Source organism: Natrix helvetica (genome assembly GCF_964273705.1).
Source record: "Natrix helvetica genome assembly, chromosome: 1".
Taxonomy (NCBI): Eukaryota; Metazoa; Chordata; class Lepidosauria; order Squamata; family Natricidae; genus Natrix; species Natrix helvetica.
Window position 1 is genome coordinate 317,471,127 of NC_138548.1, and position 24,985 is coordinate 317,496,111.

The 24,985-nt window shown below is 40.9% G+C and overlaps 1 protein-coding gene across 3 annotated transcripts in view; it reads left to right on the top strand.

The window, feature by feature from the left end:
* Positions 1-24,985, top strand: part of NR2C2 (nuclear receptor subfamily 2 group C member 2) — a 72,580-nt gene that overhangs the window by 40,858 nt on the left and 6,737 nt on the right. For all 3 annotated transcript variants that reach the window (XM_081934707.1, XM_081934708.1, XM_081934709.1), the window contains 8 exons: positions 6,179-6,326; positions 9,130-9,223; positions 10,256-10,389; positions 11,000-11,177; positions 12,106-12,227; positions 16,009-16,148; positions 21,848-21,985; positions 23,333-23,438. In XM_081934707.1, coding sequence (XP_081790833.1) covers positions 6,179-6,326; positions 9,130-9,223; positions 10,256-10,389; positions 11,000-11,177; positions 12,106-12,227; positions 16,009-16,148; positions 21,848-21,985; positions 23,333-23,438 — 1,060 coding nt within the window. The remainder of the gene's footprint in view (positions 1-6,178; positions 6,327-9,129; positions 9,224-10,255; positions 10,390-10,999; positions 11,178-12,105; positions 12,228-16,008; positions 16,149-21,847; positions 21,986-23,332; positions 23,439-24,985) is intronic.

The following is a 24,985-nucleotide window of genomic DNA, read 5'->3' on the forward strand; positions in this document are numbered from 1 at the left end:
ATAGAGGATCAGGAACCTTCCCTTTCAGCTGAAATGCGGGAGGTGATCGCTTCAGCGATAGCCCAGGGCATTGCCCAGGGCCTTAAGGAACGGGCTGAGAAGTCAGGCCAAGGACACAAGAGCAAATAGAAGACCTCCAGGCCTTCCTCACCTCCTCCTTCAGTTGTTAGCGCAGAGTCAATGTTGGAGGAGGAAGACTTGGCGGAACCAGAATTGTCAGAGGACGAAGGGATAAGCCCACCTTCGTTATTTAAGTCCATCCTATATAAGGCGAAGGTCATCACTCATCTTGAGGCTTCTCCTACCAAAACGCGTCTACTGACCCTGCTGACCCCAGTGGGGGCTTATTTGATGAGGCCATTCAGCCTCAGGACCTAGTGCCTGTGCCCAAGTTATTCAAGGATGTTGTGCAGCGCCATTGGGTGCAGCCAGGGACCTGGGCCACCCCAGGGGGTAATGACAAACAGCTTTAGGCAGTTGAGTCAGGTATGGAAGTCTTACTCAAGTTATCAGAGGTCGATGCCCCTGTGGCTGCCCTGACCTCTAACTTAACCCTTCCTCCAGATCTGTTAGAGGATCTGAAGGCGGAAAACAAGAGAACTGAGAGGGCCTGCCATAAGACCCATCAGGCCAAGGCGTGGGCCATTCGGGCCTCCACCTCGGCTTCCTTTTTCAGCAGGGCCTCTATTGCCTGGTTGCGTCAGCTGCTCACCCATATTCCTCAAGGTGATACCAGGCTCCGCCAGGATGTTAATAAGCCAGTGGCGGCTGCCAAATACACGCAGATGCATCCCTTAATGCAGCGAAGTTTGCCTCTAGAGCCATGGCCTCTGACATCACTTCCTGCTGACTTCTATGGCTGAGTCATTGGAACACGGATATTAGGTCTAAATGGAAGCTCGCATCCGCTCCCTTCAAGGGAGGCAAACTATACACAGATGCATTAGACTCTGTCCTTATTGAGAATAAGGATAAGCAGAAGGTCATGCCTTCCATATCTCATAAGACGGACTGTAGGGCTTCTTCCTTTTGTAAGCAGTCCTTTCGAGCCTCGGAATCGCAGCCCAACTCTTCCGCTTCTTCTTCCTCCTCCTTCCAACGCCCCTATGCCCAAGCTTCTGATCGGATCCAAGATAGGCAGTCCTTTCGGGACAGGGGTCACCACCAGTCTTTCTCCAGACGTCCCTTTCGCGGTGGATCGGCCAACAAGCCATTCTGCCGCAACAAATGACCACCAATCACATCCCCCATAGGGGGTCGGCTTCAACTGTTTGCCGACTGTTGGGAGACAATCACGTCAGATGCATGGGTATTGCAAACAGTGAAACTTGGCCTCACCTTAAAGTTCATTTCCTTTCTCCCCGCCCCCCATCACTTTATTCGTTGCCCAACCCCCGGGTGTGCCATCAAAAGGGGGCTCGTGGAGGCAGAGATTCATCACCTGATAGAAATAAGGCCCATAGAACCAGTTCCCCTGGGTCAGGAGAGGGGGGCTTCTACTCCATCCTGTTTCTGGTTCCAAAGAGCTCAGGAGGGTGGAGGTCCATCTTGGACTTGAAGAAGCTCAACTTTCATCTTGCCTACAAGAAGTTCAAGATGCAGTCCCTCCAGTCAATCCTGGGCAGTCTGTGTCCAGGGGATTTGATGACTTCCATCGATTTGAAGGAGGCCTGCCTCCACATTCTGATAAGACTGGCCCATAGGGGGTTTCTACGGTTTTAATATGCCGGCTGGCATTAGCCCTGAAGGTCTTCACAAAGGTCCTGGCAGTGGTCGCAACGGACCTCCGAAAGCACCCCATTCGTCTACAATGCTACCTGGATGACATTTTGATTCGGTCGTTGTCTCAGACGCAAGCACTGCAGGACCTGCAAATCACCATGGACTCCCTGCAGTACCACGGTTTTTCCATCAACCGCGAAAAAAGTCATCTGTCACCTTCCACAAGAGTGTTACCTCTGGGGACGGTGATCAACACATCATCTTGCCTCGTGTCCCTGTATGGCAGAGTACGGCAGGTTCAACAATCTCCCACCATGCCCGTGGTCCTGTTGTCGCAATTGCTGGGCAAAATGATCTCATGTCTAGCAATCGTTCCCTGGGCGAGGCTGCACGCGAGAGAGTTGCAGTTGTTCCTCCTCCCATCGCAGAGGGCCAACGCCAGCAACTCCAGGGCCCGGGTCCGCCCATTGCTGAAGGTATTACACTCTCTCACATGATGGCAGACACCAGGGTTGACAAAGGGATCATTGTTCCGAGAACCCAAGCGCGTCATCCTCACGTCAGATGCCAGCCTCTTCGGGTGGGGAGCTCACCTCCACAACAAGGTACTGCAGGTGGTCCGCCTACGAACTGGCCCACAACATCAACTGGCTGGAGTTGAGGGTGGTCCGTCTTGCTCTACGGAAGTTACAATCAGACCTGCAGAGGCACCATGTGCTTGTCCGGATGGACAATGTGGTGGCGAAAGCACACATCAATTGCCAAGGCAACACCAGATCCAGCACGCTGACGATGGAGGCAGATGTGCTCAGACGGTGGGCAGAGCGTCATGTAAGTTCCATAAGAGCGGAACACATATCAGGGATAAACAACGTTCAGGCGGATTGGTTAAGCAGAGCCACTCTGCATCAGTTGGAGTGGCGCCTCCACCTGAACCTATTTCACGAGCTGTGTTTCAGGTTCTGCACCCCGCTAGTCGACCTGTTCGCCACCCCGGAGAACGCCCAGCTTCCCCGCTTTTTCACCAGGTACAGTTCGTCCCAGGCGGAAGGAGTGGATGCACTCAACTGCCCTTGGCCCACAGGCCTGCTCTACACTTTTCCGCCATTGCCGTTTCTTCCTTGAGTCATCAGGAAGATTCTGATGGAACAAGCGGAGGTGCTTCTGGTGGCCCCTTACTGGCCATGCCGGTACTTGGTTCACCGACCTCGCCAACCTGTCTGTCAGCCAACCTTGGAGGATTCTGCAGGACTTGGTCTCCCTCAGCAAGGGGGTCATACAACATCCAGAGCCCCAGTGGCTCAATCTGACCACCTGGCACTTGAGGGGAACCTCCTAGCTCAAGCCAAATTCTCAAGACAGATCATTCATACGATCCAGGCGGCCAGGCAAACCGCTGTCTGCGTCTGCGCTATCTGTCCCTATTTCACATCCTGGACTTCCTCCAGGAAGGATTCAATAAAGGCCTAGCTCCAAACACCTTGCGATGCCAGGTCGCTGAGCTTTCAACACTTCTATCTGTAGACTCTTCTCAATCACTCAGCTGTCACCCTAGCGTATGGGCCTTCCTTAAAGGGGCATCTAACCTGCGACCGCAGGTGATCTATCGCTATCCGTCCTAGGACCTCGCTGTTGTGCTCAGGGCCCTCTCAGAACCACCATTTGAGCCTCTCCTTCCATCAAGCACCTTTCCTTCAAGACTTCCTCGTCGCCATTACTTCGGCGAGGAGGGTGTCAGAGCTGGCAGCTGGCAGTCAGGGAGGATTTGTACCTCATCCATAGTGACAGGGTCATTCTCCGACTGGACCCATCGTTTATCCCAAAGATCAATTCCTATTTTCATAGGGCCCAAGAGCTCGTTCTCCCAAACCTTTGCCTGAGACCTACGCACCCTAGAGAACGCCCTCAACCTGCATAAAGCATTGAAGAGGTATATCAAGCGTACATCCTCTTTCCGACACTCAGAGGCCTTGTTTGTATTGTTTCAACCGGTGGCCATGGGCTGAATGGTATCATCTTCCACCATTGGCTGTTGGCTCAAGGCTTGCATTTCCCTGGCCTACGAGCACCAGGGTAGGTCAGGAACTCCCAGACTGACAGCGCACTCAACCTGAAGCACAGCAACTACCGCGGCCTGGGCTACCCAGGCCTCAATTGAGGAGATCTGCAAAGCTGCGACCTGGGCGATCCTTTCCTTGTTTGTCAGGCACTACAAACTGGACAAATATGCCTCTGCGGATGCTACCTTCGGAAGACATGTTTTGCAGAGCGTGATTTCTGCCGAATCTTAACATGGATTGTGGACCTCATTGGAGACATTCTCCCTAGTGACATATTGCTTGGGCATGTCCCTTGCTTGGGCACTCCAAGCAGTGCACCGGAGAATGACCATTGGCTTACCTGAAGGGTTGTTCTCGGTGCACTGCGGGAGTGTCCAACCCCACCCAGGGTTATTATTTCCTGGAAGTCCTGTTTTTTCCATGTGATGATCTATATTTGCCACAAAGAAGAGGGAGTCAAGCTATTCTCCAAGGCACCTGTGGACAGAACAAGAAGCAATGGGTGGAAACTAATCAAGGAGAGAAGCAACTTAGAACTGAGGAGAAACTTCCTGACAGTTAGAACAATTAATCAGTGGAACAGCTTGCCTCCAGAAGTTGTGAATGCCCCAACACTGGAAGTGTTTAAGAAGATGTTGGATAGCCATTTGTCTGGAACGGTATAGGGTTTCCTGCCTAGGCAGGGGGTTGGACTAGAAGACCTCCAAGGTCCCTTCCAACTCTACTATTGTATTGTATTGTATTATTGTATTATTGCCAGGGGGACATCCATCTCAGATGGATCATGCCTTCATTGAAAAACTGAGGATGGAAGAAGCCAGAGGGCGTGGCCAAAAATTTTCAATCCAGTCTTTGGGCAGTGGGACAGAGTTTAACCCTTGCTTGGACACTCCCGCAGTGCACCGAGAATGACCCTTCAGGTAAGCCAATGGTCATTCTATTATTGTTTCTTTTATTACACTGTTTGCATAGTCCCAGTCAAACTGTTTTGACACTAATCTTTGGCTGAGCTTTACATTTAAATCTTCAAACATTCAGAGGTTTATGCTGTAAATGAAAAAGTAAAATGTTGATTGATGGAAATGTGATGATATTCAAAACCAAAATGATTATTCTAATTTTGGGAGAGTTTATATCTTAAATAAGGTAGTGTATTAAAAAAACTAACAGACAAACTGAAGGGATCAATTCTGACAGCAGAACTTAGGAATGTATCTGCAGTACAGGGTAAAATAGAAAGTATCTAGTGTTAAATAAATCACTAACATCTTGGTTATTCAGAACAAAGACAGGATGTACAATATCTGACTGGTACTAAGAAAGTCCATTTGCTTTTGGAAAAGCATCTCTGAGACAATCATGATCTGGATGATTCAGAATCTCCATAGATAAACCCACATTTGAAGTTTTAGGAGTTCCCTCCACCATGCAGTGATGTAACTACACTTCAGGCACTCAGTAACTAGGCCACATTTACTGTTGTCTACAGTGTCACATGGTCATGTGAATATGCTTTACAACAGTTTTACTGAAAACCATTTACTTCTGTTTTTTTGGCAAAACCATGTCCATAGCAAACCATTGGTTTGTTTAACAACAGCACATTCATTTCATAACCACAGTGATTCACTTTTCAACTGCCGTAAAAAAAACATGATAAAATTGGGCTGATAATGTAACTGACCATTTTCTGACCATCACAAATTATAACTGGGACTACTTGTACTTGTGTCCGTTTCAGCTTAATTTTCTACAAATTGGGATTCTTTGGAAAAATGCTAAGAATCACCAATACTTTGGCTGTTTTTGTATGTCCTTTGAATTTAACTATATTTTTATAAATGTCTATCTAGTGTGATAAACTGTTCAAGTTGGTTCACAATGGTTCACTAGTTAATTGATATTAGTATTAAAATTGATACAAGATTACAATTAATATCATTACTAATTGTTTCAGAGCTTTTCCCCTTTATTTAAAACATTGTATTTGTGCTTTATTTTTCTGACACCACAAATAACATTGAAAAAGATTTACAATTATTTTTGTATGTAGTGTTGTATATTTGAAAATTGTTGCTTGACACAATCTATAAATTTCTACTTTTTTGTTGTTATTGTTTATTTCTTTGTTCCTTTTTTATTTGGTTGTGTTTTTTAATATCTGTTAAAATAAAATTAAAAAGTTCTCAATAGTTTAAGTGTCATTAGTATATTATAGAAAACAAGACAACTTTATCCTATGTATCAGAACAGGATACATGGATACAGGAAGAAATAGAGTCAGTATATAGACCATATCTTTGGTTAAAATGAAGCTTAAATGTGAGTTAATGCTTTTAAGAATCTATGTGTTGCGTAGAGTTGTAAACCTGTGTATTTGTTGTGTTGTGATGTAGCTGTACAGAGTGAAAGAAAGCCTTTTGATGTACAGCGTGAGAAACCAACCAACTGTGCTGCTTCAACAGAAAAAATATATATTAGAAAGGACTTAAGAAGTCCTCTGATAGCAACCCCAACATTTGTTGCTGATAAAGATGGGGCGAGGTAAGTAACAAATGTCTTTAAAGCCCTTTTAGAGTTAAATATTTAAGTTGTGAAAACATTTCAATATTATTCAGAAAGCTATTAAATTAAACAAAAACTAGTTTTATTTCCTTATGATTTGAAACACTATTTTTATTTTAATTATTAATTTTGCCCAACATTAAAACATAGAATAACAAATAATAAGTGAAAGGAACAAAAAACAAAACAGTATGAGAAAGATTTTATTTTCATACATTCTTTTCATTGATTTTAGAACTACTTTCTTGTGTGTATAGGTATGTTATATCTTTGAGGATAAGACCATCCACAGATATGTAGACTGAAAATTTTCGTATCTTATTCTTAAATGGAATTCTCCATGATGGTATACAAGCTATATGCTTCAAGAAAAAAACTCTACTGTATATACTCATAGATAAGCCCATCCAAACTCATTATTTTGGATGTATTTTGGCACCTAACATTCTGGACTTATATGTAAGTATATACAATGAAATATCTAAAGTATAAATCATTAGAGAAAGAGAAACCAGTGTGGGGGTTTGGGGGGGGGTGTTTTTTTTTACAGTGAGAACCATTTAATGAATTGAATCTGGAATATATCTACCTTGTATAAAGGCAGTTAACCTGTGATTTACACACATAGCCAAAACTGATCCGAAGTGTTTAAATAAACAATTAATAATGAAATGGGATTGTATGAATCTTTCCATTGAGGATTTGTATGTGTTTAAAGAGTAGTAATATAAAAAATTTCCTCTCATTAAAAAAAATCATTATACCGTTCACATTTTGAGTCAGAGATGAAGACAAAAGTTATTTAGTATTTATAAAATACATTTATGTATTTAAACAATTTATATATCTGCACATTTCATTGCTACAACTTTGGGTAGCTGACAATAAATTAAAATCAAAACCAGGAGAACAATCCAAACTAATGGGGGGAAATACAGCAACAATTGTATACCATGTGCCAGAGATTCAAATAAATGATTTAATCTTGCATTTGATAGTGAACAAATAAGCAACATATAGACCAATCAGCTGGGCTCATCTAACATTCCAATTCAAATTCATGAGAAAACAACTAGGTCTTTAGGAGGCCAAGAAAATTGGGACCATTTAAATTCTGTACCAGCTGAAGTTTTCAAATACTCTTCAAGGGCAGCCCTCTGTAGAGTGTACAGTACTAGTCCAGTGCAGATTACTAGGGCATGAGTGATGATGAGCAGAGGCCCTTGATCTAGGGATCAAGTGCAACTAATACACAGGACAAAACTGTGAAAAGGTCCTCCTAGCCACAAATATATGTGCTTTACGTAGGCATCATGAGTCCAGGAGGATCCCCACATCATGTATCAGATATATCTGGAGCAATGCAACCCCATCCACCACCAAAGATGGTATATTCCTACAACTGTCAGGACCCAAAACTCAACGCCACTCAAGTCTTGCCAGGGTTGAACTGAAGCCTGTTGTTCCCCATCCAGACTCTTGACAGTCTTGGGCACTGGGATAAGATGTTCATGGCATAATTTAATTCACCAGGGAGATAGATATAATTGGATATCATCAGTGTGCTGATGATACTTCACCCCATAGTGACAGAAGTGATTACCCAGTATCCTCAAGTAGAGCTGAATGGGAACAGAGAGAGCATTGAAGCCTGCAGCACCCCACACAGTAGGGGCCAAGGGCGGAATCTTTCCTATCCAATCACCACCAACTGGAATTGAGCTGCAAAAAGGAGGTGGTCCAGCACAACACTGTACTGAAGGCAGCAGAACAATCAAAAAGGGCAAGCATGGATGCATAGCATTCTTCCTGCTATTGCCAGAGATCATCCAAAAGTGTGACCAGTGCTTTTTTCATCCCTTACCTGTGTCTGAATCCCTACTGAAAGGCATTCAGATGATCCGCTTCATCCGAGGTCCTCTGAAGCTGCTGGCGAAACACTTTTTCAATAATCTTCCCCAAATAGAGGAAGTTAGGTAATGGATGAAAATTGCCCAGTACAGGTAGTTTTGTTTAACAACTGGTCACTTAAGAACTGTTTGGAGTTGCAATGGAGTAAAAAGAAGTTACTTTCAACCCAACCCCTGCCGGTCACATGAATGCATTTTAGGCACTTGGCAGCTGGCTTGCATTAGCCACTGGTTGCAGTTTCATAGTCATGTGACCACAATTTGTAACTTTTGCCATTTTCCAGCAGAAAACAGCAAAAGAACTACCCACTGGTTATGGTAGATTGACCACATGATTTGCTTAATAATCGTCAACATGGTTGTAAAATTGAGTTGGTTGTAAAATATGACCTTTCTTAACAACCACAATTACCACCAAAATTCCAGGCTCAATTTTGATCATAAGTCAAGGACTGCCCGAATCATGAGGTCTTCTTGAGAAGGGGATAAACCAAGACCTCTTTAAGGAGTGTAAAGAAACAAATCCCTCAGTCAGAGAAGAATTAATCATTGCAAGAACCCACTTACACAATGCCCTGAGGGTTGCTTTTAACAAGCCCAGAGGGACATGGCTCTAAGGAGGGTGGGTGTGACTGTGTTCACATCCTAAAGACCTGTCCCTGTTTTGCTAGAATTGTTTTCCTAGTCCTTCTAGCAATATATAATTGTTCAATATAATTTCTGCAAAAATCAAACCCAGAAAGTATTTTGATCAACAATTTCAGAAATCACAAAAATATGGATCGCAATGTTACTGTTAATGATGTAACAATGAAATATTGTAGCCTTTATTAACATAATATTGTTTTCCTTATTTTTATCCTCTTGAACAGATCAGCCAGTCTTCTTGATTCAGGGATGCTTGTAAATATTCAGCAGCCTTTAATACGGGAGGATGGTACAGTGCTACTTGCTACAGATCCCAAGGTAGCCTTCCTTAGATTTAATTGTACAACTCATATTTTCCTGCTTTTTCTAATTGCTGTCTTATTGTATATAAAGAATTTACACTATAGATAATTTCTGCTGAGAAATGCTATTTAATATTCAGATCCTTGACTGATGTCATTTGGGAATTGCAGAATTTCCAAAGCTAAGCAATATGGTCATAAAGCTTGACCACATTGCTTAGCAATGGCAGTCTCTGCTATCCTGGTTGTTGTTAACCAAATCTTATGGCCATTAAGAGAGGCAATTTCCTGCTGGCTCCCTACAACCAACTCAGTAGGGAAGCCAGCATAAAGTTTCAAGTCCCAGGTAGCTATTTAGCAGCCCAGCAGCAGGCAGTAAGGGCGTAGTGAGGCTTGGAAGATTTATGAGAAGGCAAGGGAGGTATGGCAAGACTTGGGAAGAGTGCATAGAGGTGTGCGAGGCTGCAAGCTGAGATTGCACACAAGTTTGGGGAGGGTATACATGGATATGCAAGTGGCTGGTAGAATATAAGTGCAGAGGGACTAGAAGATTTACACCAGAGAATTGCAGCCTTCCCTGTCAGCTTCCCCACTGACTTTCTGGATATGTCAACAGGGAAAGTTGCCAATAATGATCACATTATCATGGAATGCTGCAACTGGTCATTAGTATGACCTATTTGCCAAGATTGCAATCATCTGATTACAAGGGTTCTGGGACAGTCAGAACTCTGAGGACTTGTCATAACCATCATTTGTTCCCCACCATCATAAATTTGAATGGTCTCTGAACAAACGGTTGTAAGTTGAATGCTATTTGCTGAACTATAGAATAGATTATAAAAATGAAAGATAGGTGTGGCTTTATCAACCCCCTGATGTGTATTATATTATTTGGTTGATATTTACATTTTCTAAACCTTTCATTGTAATTTTAATCTTTTCATTTTAATTACTTTTGTATCTGTATTAGGAAACAGGCACATTATATTTAAAGAAACTCAGCCATTTAATGCAGAATGTTATTTTTATTTATTTATTTTTGTAGGCTGAGACAAGCCAAGGTGCTTTGGGAACACTAGCAAATGTTGTAACATCACTTGCAAGCCTTAATGAATCTCTTAATAATGGAGATACTTCAGAAATTCCACAAGAAGACCAATCTGCAAGTGAGATTACTAGGTGTGTGATTCACATTAGAAATTTTTCTAATTGGTCTCTCTGACTATAAAAATATTTTTTCATTGATGAAACTAAAATTCTATTGATAATAGATATTGCCCTGTTTTTAAAATTCATTCTCATATTAGTCATAAGAATCAAGTTAATTGATATTTCTTAACACAGTTGAATATTGAAAAGTAGTTAAGAAGAACAAAATAAAGTGTTTGATTGTATGATTTGTAAAAAATAATTTGCCATTTGGAATTATTTCACTTCTTTTTAAATCATTGACAGCTGATTTTATTATCCTTGTGCAAAATGTATCTGAATTTATGATACATACAAGAGTACTTATAGTATAGTATTATAGTAAAGAATCCTGTTCACATTTGAACCATTCAGTTTCATTTTTTTACACTCCCATTTCATTTATACCCATCAAATAATCAGTAAAGTATGCCTGGAAACCCTGGCAATTTTCCTAGAGCTGCAAATAACTTTCTGTTTGGGGTTTGATGATGTTATTGATTGATGGACAAGATTTCAGTGGTTTTATTTTATTTCTCACTGATAAATGTAATATAAGAACATATATGATGTATACATGATATATTACTCTTATTTGCAGGGCATTTGATACTTTGGCTAAAGCACTTAATACTACAGATGGTGCCACAGCACAGAATCTAGCCGATGGAATGGATCCTGCAGGTGGTGGAAATATTCATGTCATCAGCAGGGATCAGTCCACTCCGATAATTGAAGTTGAAGGACCTCTCCTTACAGATACTCATGTGACATTTAAGGTCTGTCTTGCCTTGATTTGTTTTGGCAGAGCTTATCATTAACTTCTTCCTTGTAAAATGAGTTCTCATAATGTATAAAATCAAATCACATTACATTCTTAACATACTGTTTGAAACAGATCAGTGTTTTCTTATTAAAAGGATAAAATATAACTACCAAATGCGACCATTCTCTAATTTGTTTGAAAAAATGTTCTCTCTCTAGTCTTGCATTTAAAACTTTTCTGATGTTGAACCATTGTATTTAATTATAGTCTTCGACTTACAGCCACAATTGAGCCCAAAAGCTATGTTGCTAAGCGACACATTTGTGAAGTGAATTTTGCCCATTTTATAACCTTTCTTGCAGCAGATGTTAAGTGAATCCCTGCAGTTGTTAAGTTAGTAACTCAGTTGTTAAATGAATCTGGCTTTCCCATTGACTTTGCTTGTCAAAAGGTGATCACATGACCTAGGACACTGCAACCATCATAAATATGAGTCAGTTGCCAAGTGTCTAAATTTTGATCATGTGGACCATTGGGTTGTTGCAATGGTCGTAAGTGTGAAAAATGGTCATAACTAATGTTTTTCAGTGTCCTTGTAATTTCAAACGGTCACTAAATGAACTGTTGTAAGTGAAGGATACCAGTATTCCACATTATCGTTGTAAACTGTGATCCCTAACTACATAGAAGCACTGCGGTTCTTATTTAAAATGCAAATAATTATTTTTCAATAATACGTGGTAAGGGTTTTTTCAACTACCATTAGAATAAAAAACTTTTTTTTTAATTATCAAAAATATTGATGAAACTGTGTGAATGTTTAAAGAGATGTTCATTCAGTATAAAAAGGCTGTGTTTTTTTCGGGTTCTATATATTGATTAATATAGCAGTGATTTTTAATATATGTACTTGTAATAAACTTCATGTTGTTCTCTTACAGTTAACCATGCCTAGCCCAATGCCAGAGTATCTCAATGTGCATTACATTTGTGAGTCTGCATCACGGTTACTTTTTCTTTCCATGCATTGGGCCAGGTCCATTCCTGCTTTTCAAGCACTAGGGTAAGAATGTGCTTTCTTTTTCCATTGATAAATATGCATTGAAAAGAATCCATAATATATAATGATTCTCAAAAATAAAAGTATTTCATTTGCCGTATTAAAGCAAATGCTGTACAGGTGCATTTTGCAGCTCGACTTACAACCACAATTGACCCCAAAATTTCCACTGCTAAGTAAAGCAGTTGTTAAGTGAGTTGTGCCCATTTTATAACCTTTTTTGCCAGAGTTGTTAAGTGAATCACATAGTCAATAGGTGAATCTGGCTTCTCCCATTGACTTTGTTTGTCAGAAGCTCCCTATTAAGGTTGCAAATGACAATCCCAGGTCCCGGAACACTGCAAACATCATAAATACATGCCGGTTACTAAGCACCTGAATAACTGGGGATTTACAAGCGTCATAAATATGCAAACCAGTCATAAGTCACTTTTTTCAGTGTCGTTGTAACATTGAACAATCCCACCAGGGGAAGTGAGTGAAATTTCAAAAGAAATGGCGTTGATGTTTCAAAGCATAAGAGACACCATGGCAAAGAATCACATAAGAGAGAAAAAACCTATTGCCGGGATGGCGAACCTATGGCACGCATGCCACAGGTGGCACACGGAGCCATTTGTCAGGGCATGCAAGGCGTTGCCCTGTAAGCTGACTTTAGCATTTTTAGGCCATTTTTCGCCCTCCCCAGGCTCCAGAGGCTTTATAAGAGCCTGGGGAGGGCGAAAACAGCCTCTCCGCCCCCCGCCCCCCGAAGGCCTTCCGGAGACTTCAGGAGCTTCCCTGAACCCTCCAGAGCGCAAAAAAACACTCCTACGGGCAAACCGGAAGTTCAGGAAGGCTTTCCTGAAGGCTCCGGAGGACTAAAAACGTCCCAACGGACAACCCGGAAGTGACTTCCAGTTTGCTTGTAGGGTGGTTTTTCATTTTATTGGATATATATTTTTATACATACATACATACATACAGCAAAATTTGAGAAGTGCAGCTAGGTGAGCAGTACATTTGCTCTTCAACATTTCATTTAGGAAGGTGTGAATGCGAGAAAGATTGTTGTATGTTTATTTCAGAGAAAACGTATGATAAAGTGTGCACTTTTATATGCAGACAATATGTTGTTTTTTCTATGTTTCTATTCTTTCTGGAAGGGAAGATATCATATGTATCTATAAGATCTGGTCTATACAATTACAACATTTTGTGATAATGCATAATGGTTGTCCATATAGCAGTTATACTCCCATGTTGACATGCAAAAAATAAAGTTTAGCTGCTAATTGCTTAGTCAGAACAAAATACCAGCAGATAAACCTCATATTTTGCATTTTTATATTGGAGGCGTTTTGCTTAAAACTTTCTTAATCAGAACAAAATAACAAATTGCTAACTGTACAAGTAGTCTTTGACTTGCAACTACATTTGGGATTGGGATTTTGGTCACTGATATGGTTGTTAAGCAGATATGACCAGATTTTTGATCACTTGTGTTAAGCAATAAGTGAATTCTGTGGTCATTAAGTGAAAGATACAGATCATTAAATAAATCCAGCTTCCCCTGTTGAATTTGCTTGTTGGAAACCAGCTCCCCAAATCTGGAAGGTTGTAAATTGCAATCACCTGATTCTGGAGATGGTGCAACAGTTGTAACTTTTGAGAACAAGTTCTAAGTCACTTTTTTTTCAGCTCCGTCATAAATTCAAATCACCATTTAATCAATGTTTCTACGTTAAGAATTTCATGTAATTGCGACTTAGGCAGTGTCTTACATGGTAGAGTTTTCCCTTTTTTCCTCTTGTTTCTTGTTTAGGCCATGATTGTAATAAAGTCTGTCTATTAAAAAGATATACAATAGTTTTGGTACTATGCGTTGTATTTTGAATAGCTCAAAGGTAGGCAGTCCATGATCTAATAGAATATATATTTAGCTCAGGGATGAACTGTTGAGTCCTTGGTGCTCTCTGAGCTTCCCACCTGACTATGTAATATCTTCAGTGCTAAAAGGATATGGAATTTGCACTCAGTTTATATATGCTTCTTGTCAATGTTAGTAGGGGTATTGTTTTCTTCTTGGAAATTCCTTGATTAGACTATTGTTTACTGCTTGATTGTTTGTCTGTTGTTAATTGTAATGTTAATTCCTTATATGAATCTTGACTGCTAGAGAAGAGGTGTTCTAGGGTTTTTATTTCCTTTTTAGCTTTTTTTATTGTTTCCTAGGAAGCTTGGTATTCATACAAGTCTGCTATCAACAGGCCCATAGAGATAAACAACATTTGCACAACATTCAAAAGAGACTATAGGAACTTCCAACTCAGACAAATAACCAAGCAGTAAACAACAACCTAATCAAGAAACTACCAAGGAAAAAAATCCCACCTACACTGACAGGGCAAGCTACAGTATATAAGCCAAGAGCAAACCCCACTCCCTTCTAGCAGTAAAGATGTTACATCTGCAACCAAACAACCAAGGTCAGAGAGCAGAAACAACTCCACAGTGTTGGATGTAATTTAAGACAACCCTTGAAATTGGTTCATATCTGTGGATTTGTTTTTTTATTTTATGTTTATTTTTAAAGAGTGGTGCAGTGGTTAGAGTGCAGTACTGCAAGCCACTTCTGCTGACTATTGGCTGCCTGCAATTTGGCAGTTCAAATCTCACCAGGCTCAAGGTTGACTCAGTCTTCCATCCTTCCGAGGTGGGTAAAATGAGGACCCAGATTGTTGGGAGCAATATGCTGACTCTGTAAACCGCTTAGAGAGGGCTCTAAAAGCACTGTGAAGCCATAAATAAGTCTAAGTGCTATTGCTTCGGGGAGAGGGGACGGTCTATAAATTCAATAAATTCAAATTCAAAATTCCCCTACTGTGTTATCTCATTCATTGATAAAATATCAAAACTAGGCCAGAAATAAAATAGTGAAACTAAGTATTTCTGCTCAATTTTGGCTTTAGCCTCATTTGTTTGTTTCAGTCCTGCCCATCATGCAACCCCCAATAGGATTGCCCTCAGGGATTGCAACTCTTAGCAGGAAGACAAAAAAAGATGTTGTCTATCCCTGGCAAATATTATGGATTAACCCAACTAATGCTGATAATTACATGAATGATTTAGCAATCTTTGGGACCTATAATGCATTTTGACTGAAAACAGTCTAGGTCTAGAAAACACAGTAGGAAGAAAGAATTAAGCTCAGTTAGCTTTATTGAGCAAGCAGAATTAGGGTCTTACTCTTCGTCCTTTTTGTATCTATAGGGATATTTTGCTGCCACTTAAAGCTGAAGCCCTGAATATTTAGAATACTCAAACTATTGTTTTAGAGTAATTCAGTAGTATTTTAGGTAATATCCTTCTTCATTTGATAATATAGTTTTAGGAGGTGTATTTTGTAAACCAATGACAATTATATGTTTAACAAATATTCCACTATACTAGTGTATTGAGTCTTTTAAAAGTTGGGGGTCTTGGTTTATTTTTTTGTTATTTATTAATTGTTTTCAATATTGTATAGCCTTTATCTCTTAATTATCTTTTGCATTTTGATACTTTTTTTGTAATGTGCTTATAATTTAAAAAATAGATTAATTAAAAGTTCATTATAAATAACTTTTGGACATCTGTTGGCAACTGTGTCACACGATGATCTTTTCAGTGCTAAACATCAGAAAACATATGTCCCAATTCTCACAACATTCCAAATTTATTAGATTTTTGCAGTCTTATCCCTGAGATCTTTATATACAAGAAAATTACCCCGAGCCTTACCAGTTGTTTTTATAACTCATAGGCAAGACTGTAATACAAGCCTTGTGCGTGCCTGTTGGAATGAGCTCTTTACTCTAGGCCTAGCCCAGTGTGCACAGGTGATGAGCTTGTCAACCATCTTAGCAGCAATTGTCAACCATTTGCAGAACAGCATACAGGAAGGTATGTATTATTTTTAAAGGCTCTAATTGTTATAAATTCAAGGTTTTATAATTGTATGTATCACTTGTACATAAAATATTTTCTGTTAATAATTCTGTTAATCATAATGTTGCATTTCCTTCTTTGAGTATACATATATTGAGATCAGTTGTCTTCAAAGGACTGGTCCCATTCTTGGCAGAGGGATGGGCAATCATATTCTATTAGAATATAATACAAGAATAATTCACTAAACTGTATGCCTCCCAGTGAAATTTCAGTAAAATCAATAAAGCATGGTAAGTGTGACAGACCAAATAGCATGAACCGAAGGGTCTCTCTCTCTCTCTCTCTCTCTCTCTCTCTCTCTCACACACACACACACACACACACACACACACACACCAAAGACCTGGATAAAGAGCCATGTTTTCACCCAACTTCTCAACAAGAACAGAGTGGGAGCCATCTGGCTCTTTGGAGATTCCTCTTTCCTCAGAATTTATTCACTGGAAATAGAGAATTGGGGTACAGTAGTTTGACAGCAATAGAAACAGGATTTGTTCAATATTCCCTATTTTATTCTCCTCTCATATCATGACTAATAAAAATCCTACATGCTAAAACTGTAATGCTATATTATTATTTAACTGCAGTGTATCATTTTTTCTTTTATAAAAAATATGGTGGGGGTCTATTTCTGGCTAATGTACTTTGCTGTTTCGGGTGACCCGCTCTCTTCTATCACAGAGGCCGCGGGAAGCCCCTCTGCAGGGCAGGGCAGAGGAATTTGGGGAATATCCGCAGGATAAAATCGCTCAGATCCGGAGGGAATGGATCTCCCTCAGTGATCCAGGGGAGACGTCCGAGGCCAGTCTTGAGAGACCATTCTGGGAGGAGTTTGACTCTATTGCCTCCGATGATTTGGACAGGTTGCGTGGGCGACTGCGAGCCACCACATGTTTATTGGACCCATGTCCCTCCTGGCTTGTACTGGCATCCTGGGAGGTTACACGAGGCTGGCTCCTGGGAATGGTGAACGCTTCGTTGAGTGAGGGGTTCCTACCAGCCGCCTTGAAAGAGGCAGTTGTGAGGCCCTTACTCAAGAAGCCTTCGCTGGACCCAACTGAGCTAGCTAATTATCGTCCGGTCTCCAACCTTCCCTTTTTAGCGAAGGTTGTAGAGAGTGTGGTGGCTACGCAGTTCCCACGCCACCTGGAGGAAACTGACTATCTAGACCCGCGCCAGTCCGGTTTCCGACCCGGGCACAGCACGGAGACGGCCTTGGTCGCGTTGGTTGATGATCTCTGGAGAGCCAAGGATAGGGGTTGTTCCTCTATCCTGGTTCTGTTAGACCTCTCAGCGGCTTTCGATACCATCGACCATGGTATCCTATTGCGCCGGCTGGAGGGACTGGGAGTAAGGGGCACCGTTTTACGGTGGTTCTGCTCCTACCTCTCCGACCGGACGCAATGTGTGTTGGCAGGGGAGCAACGGTCGACCCTGAGGCCACTCACTTGTGGGGTGCCACAGGGGTCAGTCCTCTCACCTCTCCTGTTCAACACATATATGAAACCGCTGGGTGAGATCATCCGTGGCTTTGGGGTGGGATACCATCTGTACGCTGACGATACTCAGCTGTACATTTCCACCCCGAACCACCCCAACGAGGCCGTTGATGTGATGTCCCGGTGTCTGGAAGCCGTACGGGTCTGGATGGGAGACAACAGACTTAAACTCAACCCCTCCAAGACGGAGTGGCTGTGGCTACCGGCCTCTCGGTTCAATCAGCTGACTCCATCGCTGGCCATTGGGGGCGACCAACTGGCCCCCGTGGAACGGGCGCGCAACTTGGGCGTCCTCCTAGATGCCCAGCTGTCTATGGATGACCATGTGGCAGCCGTGGCAAGGGGGGCATTCCACCAGGTTCGCCTGGTGCGCCAATTGCGCCCCCTATTGGACTGGGATGCCCTCCGCACAGTCACTCATGCGCTGGTGACGTCTCGTCTGGATTACTGTAATGCTCTTTACATGGGGCTTCCCTTGAGATGCACCCGAGGACTGCAGTTGGTCCAGAACGCGGCCGCGCGGGCAGTGATGGGGAGTACGAGGTACTCCCATGTGACACCTCTCCCGCGCGAGCTGCACTGGCTCCCTGTAGTCTTTTGGGTGCGTTTCAAGGTGTTGATCACTATCTTTAAAGCGCTCCATGGCATAGGACCTAGCTACTTGTGGGATCGTATCCTGCCCCATACATCCCTGTGACCAATTCGCTCTCACAGGGAGGGACTTCTCTGGGTGCCGTCCACCAAGTAATGCCAGAGGGCGGCGCCGAGGGGCAGGGCCTTCTCTGTGATGGGCCCAGCCCTCTGGAATGACCTCCCCCCCGACATTAGGACAGCAACCGATCTCCGCTCCTTCCGCACGAAACTCAAGACCCACCTGTTCCAACTAGCCGTCCTGGCCTGAATTATAGCTATCTTCTAATCCCTCTGGATAAAATTTTAAATTAAGTTTGACTCTGGGTATTTTAAATTGTTTTTAACTGCATTTTGCTGTTTTTAATTAATTGATTATTTATTTATTATGTGTTGTACATTGCTTTTTATATCTCCTCCTTGTTATTTATTTGTTATGTAATAAATTGTACGCCGCCCCGAGTCCCTTGGTGGAGAGGGTGCGGCATATAAATTAGATTAATAAATAATAAGAAAGAAAGAAAGAATAAAAATAGTTACTTTGATTTAATCTGTTAAATCCTTTCAAACTTAATTATAATAGACAGGTTCCGCCCCGCCCCCACCACCACCACCAGGCCCTCAAAAACAACACTACTGATGTAGTTCCTCTGATCAAGGAAAGAGGCAGGATATTCAGATGCCATGGAGAGGTAGGAGCCCTACGTTTGATTAAATGTAGGGCTCTTAAATTTTCCATCATCCAAACTGAAGGGTATTCAAAACAGATTTTTTTATATGGAAACAAAAATAGTAGAACTATTGTCCTTATTGAAAATAGAGAGAAGCTGTTTTAACTAATTGTGGTGTAGTTAGTTTTATTTTAATGATAGCTTTTTATCAGCAGGAGTAGAATACAATAATTAAAATAATAGTTCTCTTGCCTTTTGTAGAAATTAAAGCCTGAAAAAATAAGCAGTGTTATTATTATTACTTCCTAATTAAGAGAAATGAATGTTTTACATTCTGCTGTTTGCAGAATACTTAATTTGTAAACAATAGGGATTTCTAAAATACAGGGACTGAAAAGACATGCAGAATAATAAGGCACAGGTAAAATATTTTAAACATGTTAGACAGCTTTTTCAGTCGCAGAAGCTACATGTATGCCAGATAGGCCCACTGCCACAAATATTCTGTCTCTTTCTCACTTGTTGATGTGCACCATCACGGAATCAAAGAAGACAGGAAAATACTTTATCTTCATCTTTCCTTCCTGCAATATTCCTAGAGGTGTCTGTTTCTATTTTGCTTTGAAGTATAGAATTATAGATTATGTTCCGCTTTACTACCAGTTTTTTTTTTTGGGGGGGGGGATAATAAATAGGATTTTCAGAAGTTCCATGAAAATGTTAAAATACATTTGAAGACCGGATTGGCCACATAGGATATATGAAAATGCAAGTATCACAGAACAGAAGAACAAGAGAAAAACATTTCATAGTGGTATTAATGTGTCTTATAATAGAGAAATATCAAAGATCTTAAATTTACAGAAGTTAAGTTTTACTTTTCAAATCATTTTAAAGAAGAATTGAAAGGGCAATTTCTCAGCAATGGAGTGAAACACACACACGCACAGAGAGAGAAAGAGAATAAGTCTGTTTTATGGATGAAAAGATCAAAATTAGAAGAATTAAGGCCTTCCTGAGTAATTCTCGTTCACTTTTCCTGTGCTGTGAATGTTGGCTGAATATAATTCCCATGCCAGTCCAAGAGACAGATAATTTATTGTCACTGTTATTGTCAGATCTGTCTTTTCTAAGTCATTGTCTCTTAGATAAGAGACATAACAACTTGCTTCTTGCTTTATAGAAGTCTAATTTTCCTCTGAGTTGTCTCTGATTTCAGTACCATCCTGCACATCTTGTGATGACCCAGGATGTGGCACAAAAGCAACGCAACCAGAGAACAGGTCCAACTCCCCTTTATTGGTCCAACTATGCCCCTAAATGTTCCCACACTCGCTACAAGTCCTGGAGCAAAGCACCCGCACAACCTTCAGAAGCCTTTGGCTACAAGTAGTCCAGTAAGCCAGGTTAACCAAACAGCAACCAGGGCCAGCAGTCCAATAAGCCAGGTTAGCTAAAGAGTAACCAGAGCAAGAAGTTCAATGAAGCAGGCAAACTGGCAAGCCCCACAAGACAGTACAGCAATCTCGAGGCTTTGGTAAGCCTCATTAGGGGTGTTACTTGGAACCTTGACAAAGGGCACATGAGGCTCCACAGATTCCACGCTTGTTCCCGACAAATGCCCTTCCCACCGGCACCTCCTTACATCTTAGTCCCCGGGTGTGCCTTGTGAAAGGGGGTGGGACATTCTCCTCCCTTGTGGCTGGTTCAATCTGCATCTCCATCTCTCTTCCCTGCTTGCTCTCGGATCAGGAATGGATAGTCCTTGCTTTTCTCCTGAGCTGTCCCTGTCTGCAGGCCTTACTAATTCAGAAAAACCTTGACTCTGCCCTTCCCCAGTTTCTTCCAAGGCCAATGAAGCTTGCCTCTCCATCTTTGTCAGTTCTTGTTCCAGTTCACCTTCCCCCATAGATTCAGACTACCACGAGGACATGACACATCTTTTCTGCACAAGCACATACCACCAATCTGAAGTGCTTCAGAAAGGAAATTAGTACCTATTACATTATATTTATACATGTACACACACTATAAGGTCAGCATAGAAAATGCTCCAAATTCCTTGTACAATCTTACTAATGTGGACTGGAACACTTTTACTAATCTCTTTTTAGAAAACACTTAGAGAAGGGTGCTTTGGCAAGTGTTCCAACTTTATTCCTTACTAAATATTGATGAGCTAGCCCTTCAAGGCCTAGTTTGAATTAATAGTGCAGATTTATTGAATTTTATTTTTATACATCCATTTCTTACCTTCCCCAGTCTCTTGTTCACTGAAATTGAAAAACTGGTTTGACCCATAAAGTATAGGATCAGCTGTGCCCATCTTAATCAATCAAATACAGATGTTTGAAAGTGTAGGGCAATGAAATTATTTCAGCAGCACTTTGCTTTCCACAAAAGGGCTTAATTCTTTCTAGTCTGCTCAATTCTTCTCTGACTAAAAGATATCTCATGGCAATTCCAACTTCTCCTATTTGATCATTATTAGACACTGTATCTTTCTCTATAGCTTTTGGTTTACTTTCAGTTTTATTTCTATACCAACTCCTTTGTTTTACCCTTGTCTACTGCTTGACTTTTCTTCATTGCATTCTTAACAAAAGGGTAAGTCTCTGCTTCTGCTTTGTTCACTACAATTGAGAATTATAGGTATGTGTAATTCAAACTATGGAGCAGAAAGAGGTGGTTAAGCTGCTAATTCCATTTGAAAAAGCAAGGTTTTTTTTCTCAAATTCCACAAAGGAAATGTAATATGTGAAACTGCTATCTAAATGATTATGCCCTCAAGGAGGTTTACTTTTGATGGATTTCCAAACCTTTTAAGAGAATATATAATCTTTATTTCTAGATAAACTTTCTGGAGATCGAATAAAGCAAGTGATGGAGCATATTTGGAAACTCCAGGAGTTTTGTAACAGTATGGCTAAACTTGATATTGATGGATATGAATATGCTTATCTTAAAGCTATAGTCCTCTTTAGTCCTGGTAAGCATTTAATGATTATTTTATTTCAGCGTGTGTCTTTAATGCTGTTTAGATGCTTTAATACTCTGACACTAGCTAAAACAGTAAAGAAATTGGCAGCACGTTTTAATACCTTTAATTTGGGATTAAAATGTTTACTTTGACCTTTTAACTATTCACTTCAGTGAGACTTACTGCTTAAATGTGATACTTAAATTTGATATATTAGTGAAACACTTTCTTAAGAGTCATATCTCAAGTGCTTCCTTTTATTGTTCTTTAAATGATTTGGCAAGCAGCTTCTGTGATTAGAGCAAAATATGGAAGACCTGTGAATAATATTTTCCAATTGCAGTACCAAATAGAATGTCATAATAAAGAGGATTGTAGTAGATGATCAGGCTGAACTTGAGGGAGGGGTCAAATGCATCATCAGTCTCTTTGCACCCACAAGAGATCTAATAGCCAATTTCCTATCATTAGTAGTTCAGATTCTTGAAGAACGCTTAAGCTTGCAATAAACCCTTATATATTTTTGAACTGCCTGAGTTTCCTGATTTCTACATTTGGATATAATTTTCAGGTTCCTACATTTAGCTTCCTATGCTAGAGAACATCTTATATTAGTTGGCCCCATTATTGATTTCAGCCTATCTGGGATTTAGAGACACTTGTTTGTAAGACTTTGCCTGTCAAAGAATAGTCAATATAGCCATAAACTGCTACAAAGTGGCTTAAAAGATGCTTTGTCTTAACTTTTTTAAAATAAAACTATCACTCCCAAATGGTGGGAAAAGCAAAGGTCTACTACTACTCACTGCTTTCCAATAAGCAGTGAGAAAGCCAAAGGTAAATAGGATTCCCTAGCCCCCCAAAATGACAAATAATTATTAAATAATTAATTAAGTCTCAAAAAAAACACAATTGTTCTCTGTAAATCTGGCTCAAGATAAAGATTCTCTTGAGTTATACATGATTTGTATCGTAGAACAACAAACTAGCATTTAAATGTTTCTATACATTCTTAACTAGATTCAAAAACTTTCTTAAGTTGTAATTGAGCTACTATATACTGTAATAGATAATTACACTAAAATTGTTTTCTTTGACAAATGATAATATATGGTCAACAAGAGTGGATCCTGAAGGATTGAAATGATCTGCTAGTTACAAAATGTTGTAATTTATGATTTGTATATTTTTTGCGTAGACCATATGTGCTAGCTGGAGGGAAAAATTGTTGGTAGATGATGGAATATATTATCTTTGGAAATTTTGGAATAAAGGATTTTTAAAAAAAATTGTACTACGGTATATTTTTCAGTAAAAAATATACAAACAATTAAATAATGTATTTAATTTTAATAGATCACCCTGGTCTTACAAGTTCCAGCCAAATCGAGAAATTCCAGGAGAAAGCTCAAATGGAGTTGCAAGACTATATTCAAAAATCTTATCCAGAAGATACTTACCGGTATTGTAATATTTTGTGGTTGTTTGTTTAATTCTAAAGATGTTTATTTACTTTGTTCAATTCTAAAGGTTTTGTTTACTTGCTTTCATGTGATCTTTGTTTTCAGTTCCTAGATAATTTTAGAAATAGAAATCATATCCATCTCAGCTTGCCACCACAACAACCCATGATGGAAATTCTGGTCTCAATTGTGGTCGCAAGTTGAGGACTTTTTGTACATAGTTAATCAACTTAATATATTATTCTTTTTAGTGTTAGAGGGCCCTATGATGCACTAGGTCATCCTTTAAGAGTAAGGTAGTGCAATTCGATGTGACCAGAATCTACATTAAATTTCAGGGTGAGCATTTTTTTTACCCCAATGCTGGTGTAAAAAGCATTAAAGCATCAGGCTAAAAACTGGGAGATTGAGTTCTAGTCCTGCTCTAGGCACAAAATCAGCAGTGGCAAAGGAATTTCAGCAATAAATCAATGTTTACTTAACCTAACAGGAGTGTTACGGTGGCCTAGAGGAGGCTATGAGTTCAATCTAGGTAATGGCAGATATTTCTCTCTCTGGATGCAAAGAGAAAATATCTGCTGTAAATTCCACATAGGCATCAAAAGAGCATCTGACCAGTAATCTCTCAGCTCCATTCAGTCGTTTCGACTCCACCCTCATACAAGGAATTACAGGGTCATTAAAAGAAAAAAATTACTTACCTAAACAGTTAAACAGAGTGGCCATGGGCAGGCAAAAAGTAATGGGAACAGGAGTGACCTCTGAGTTCTTGTCATTTTCTCCACTGACTGCTTGTGGTAAGCTGGCAGGGAACATTGCAAATCACAAACTCGTGACTGCGGGGATACTGCATTGGCCACAGGGGTCTGAACATGGTAAAAAAATTCAATTCTACAGGAATAATGAGTCCTGTATGTTTTTAATGCATTATTTAAATTAGTAGATTTTAAGATACCTTGATTCAGAAATTGTGACAGTATAATATACCATTTGGATTAACTCAGTGGTTCTCAAATAGTGGGGTGCGCCCCCCAGGGGGGGCGCGAGGCTCCGTAAAGGGGGGCGCGAAGGCTCCCTTTCCATCTGGGTGCAACGGCGGCGGCGAAGGCAACAACGGCGGCGGCGGCGAAGGCGGCGGACTGGAGTTTCCCGCCAAGGTTGCCTGTCCGACCAGCCCCCGCTGGCTCCTGGCTGAGGGAGGAGCTGCCGCTCCGCCTTCTCCGAGCGGTATCCATGCCCTGCAACTGGCCGCGAGGGGAAGCGGAAGCGTCTTTTGAAAATCTCCAGGAAGCACAAAAAATGGGTGAAAATTGCAGGTTTTGGCCAAAAAACGGGCCATTTTTGCCCATTTGTTTCCAGTAGAATGCTTCTGGGGTGGGGGAGGTGAAAAATGGGGTGCACAGATGCCCCAGGAGGCACAAAAAATGGGCCCCTTTTCACCCCCCCCACCTTCAGAAGATGATAGAGAAAGAGAGAGCTAGTGAGAGGGAGGGAGGGAGAAGTGAGACAGAAAGAGATAGACAGAGAGAGAGAGAGAGAGACAGAG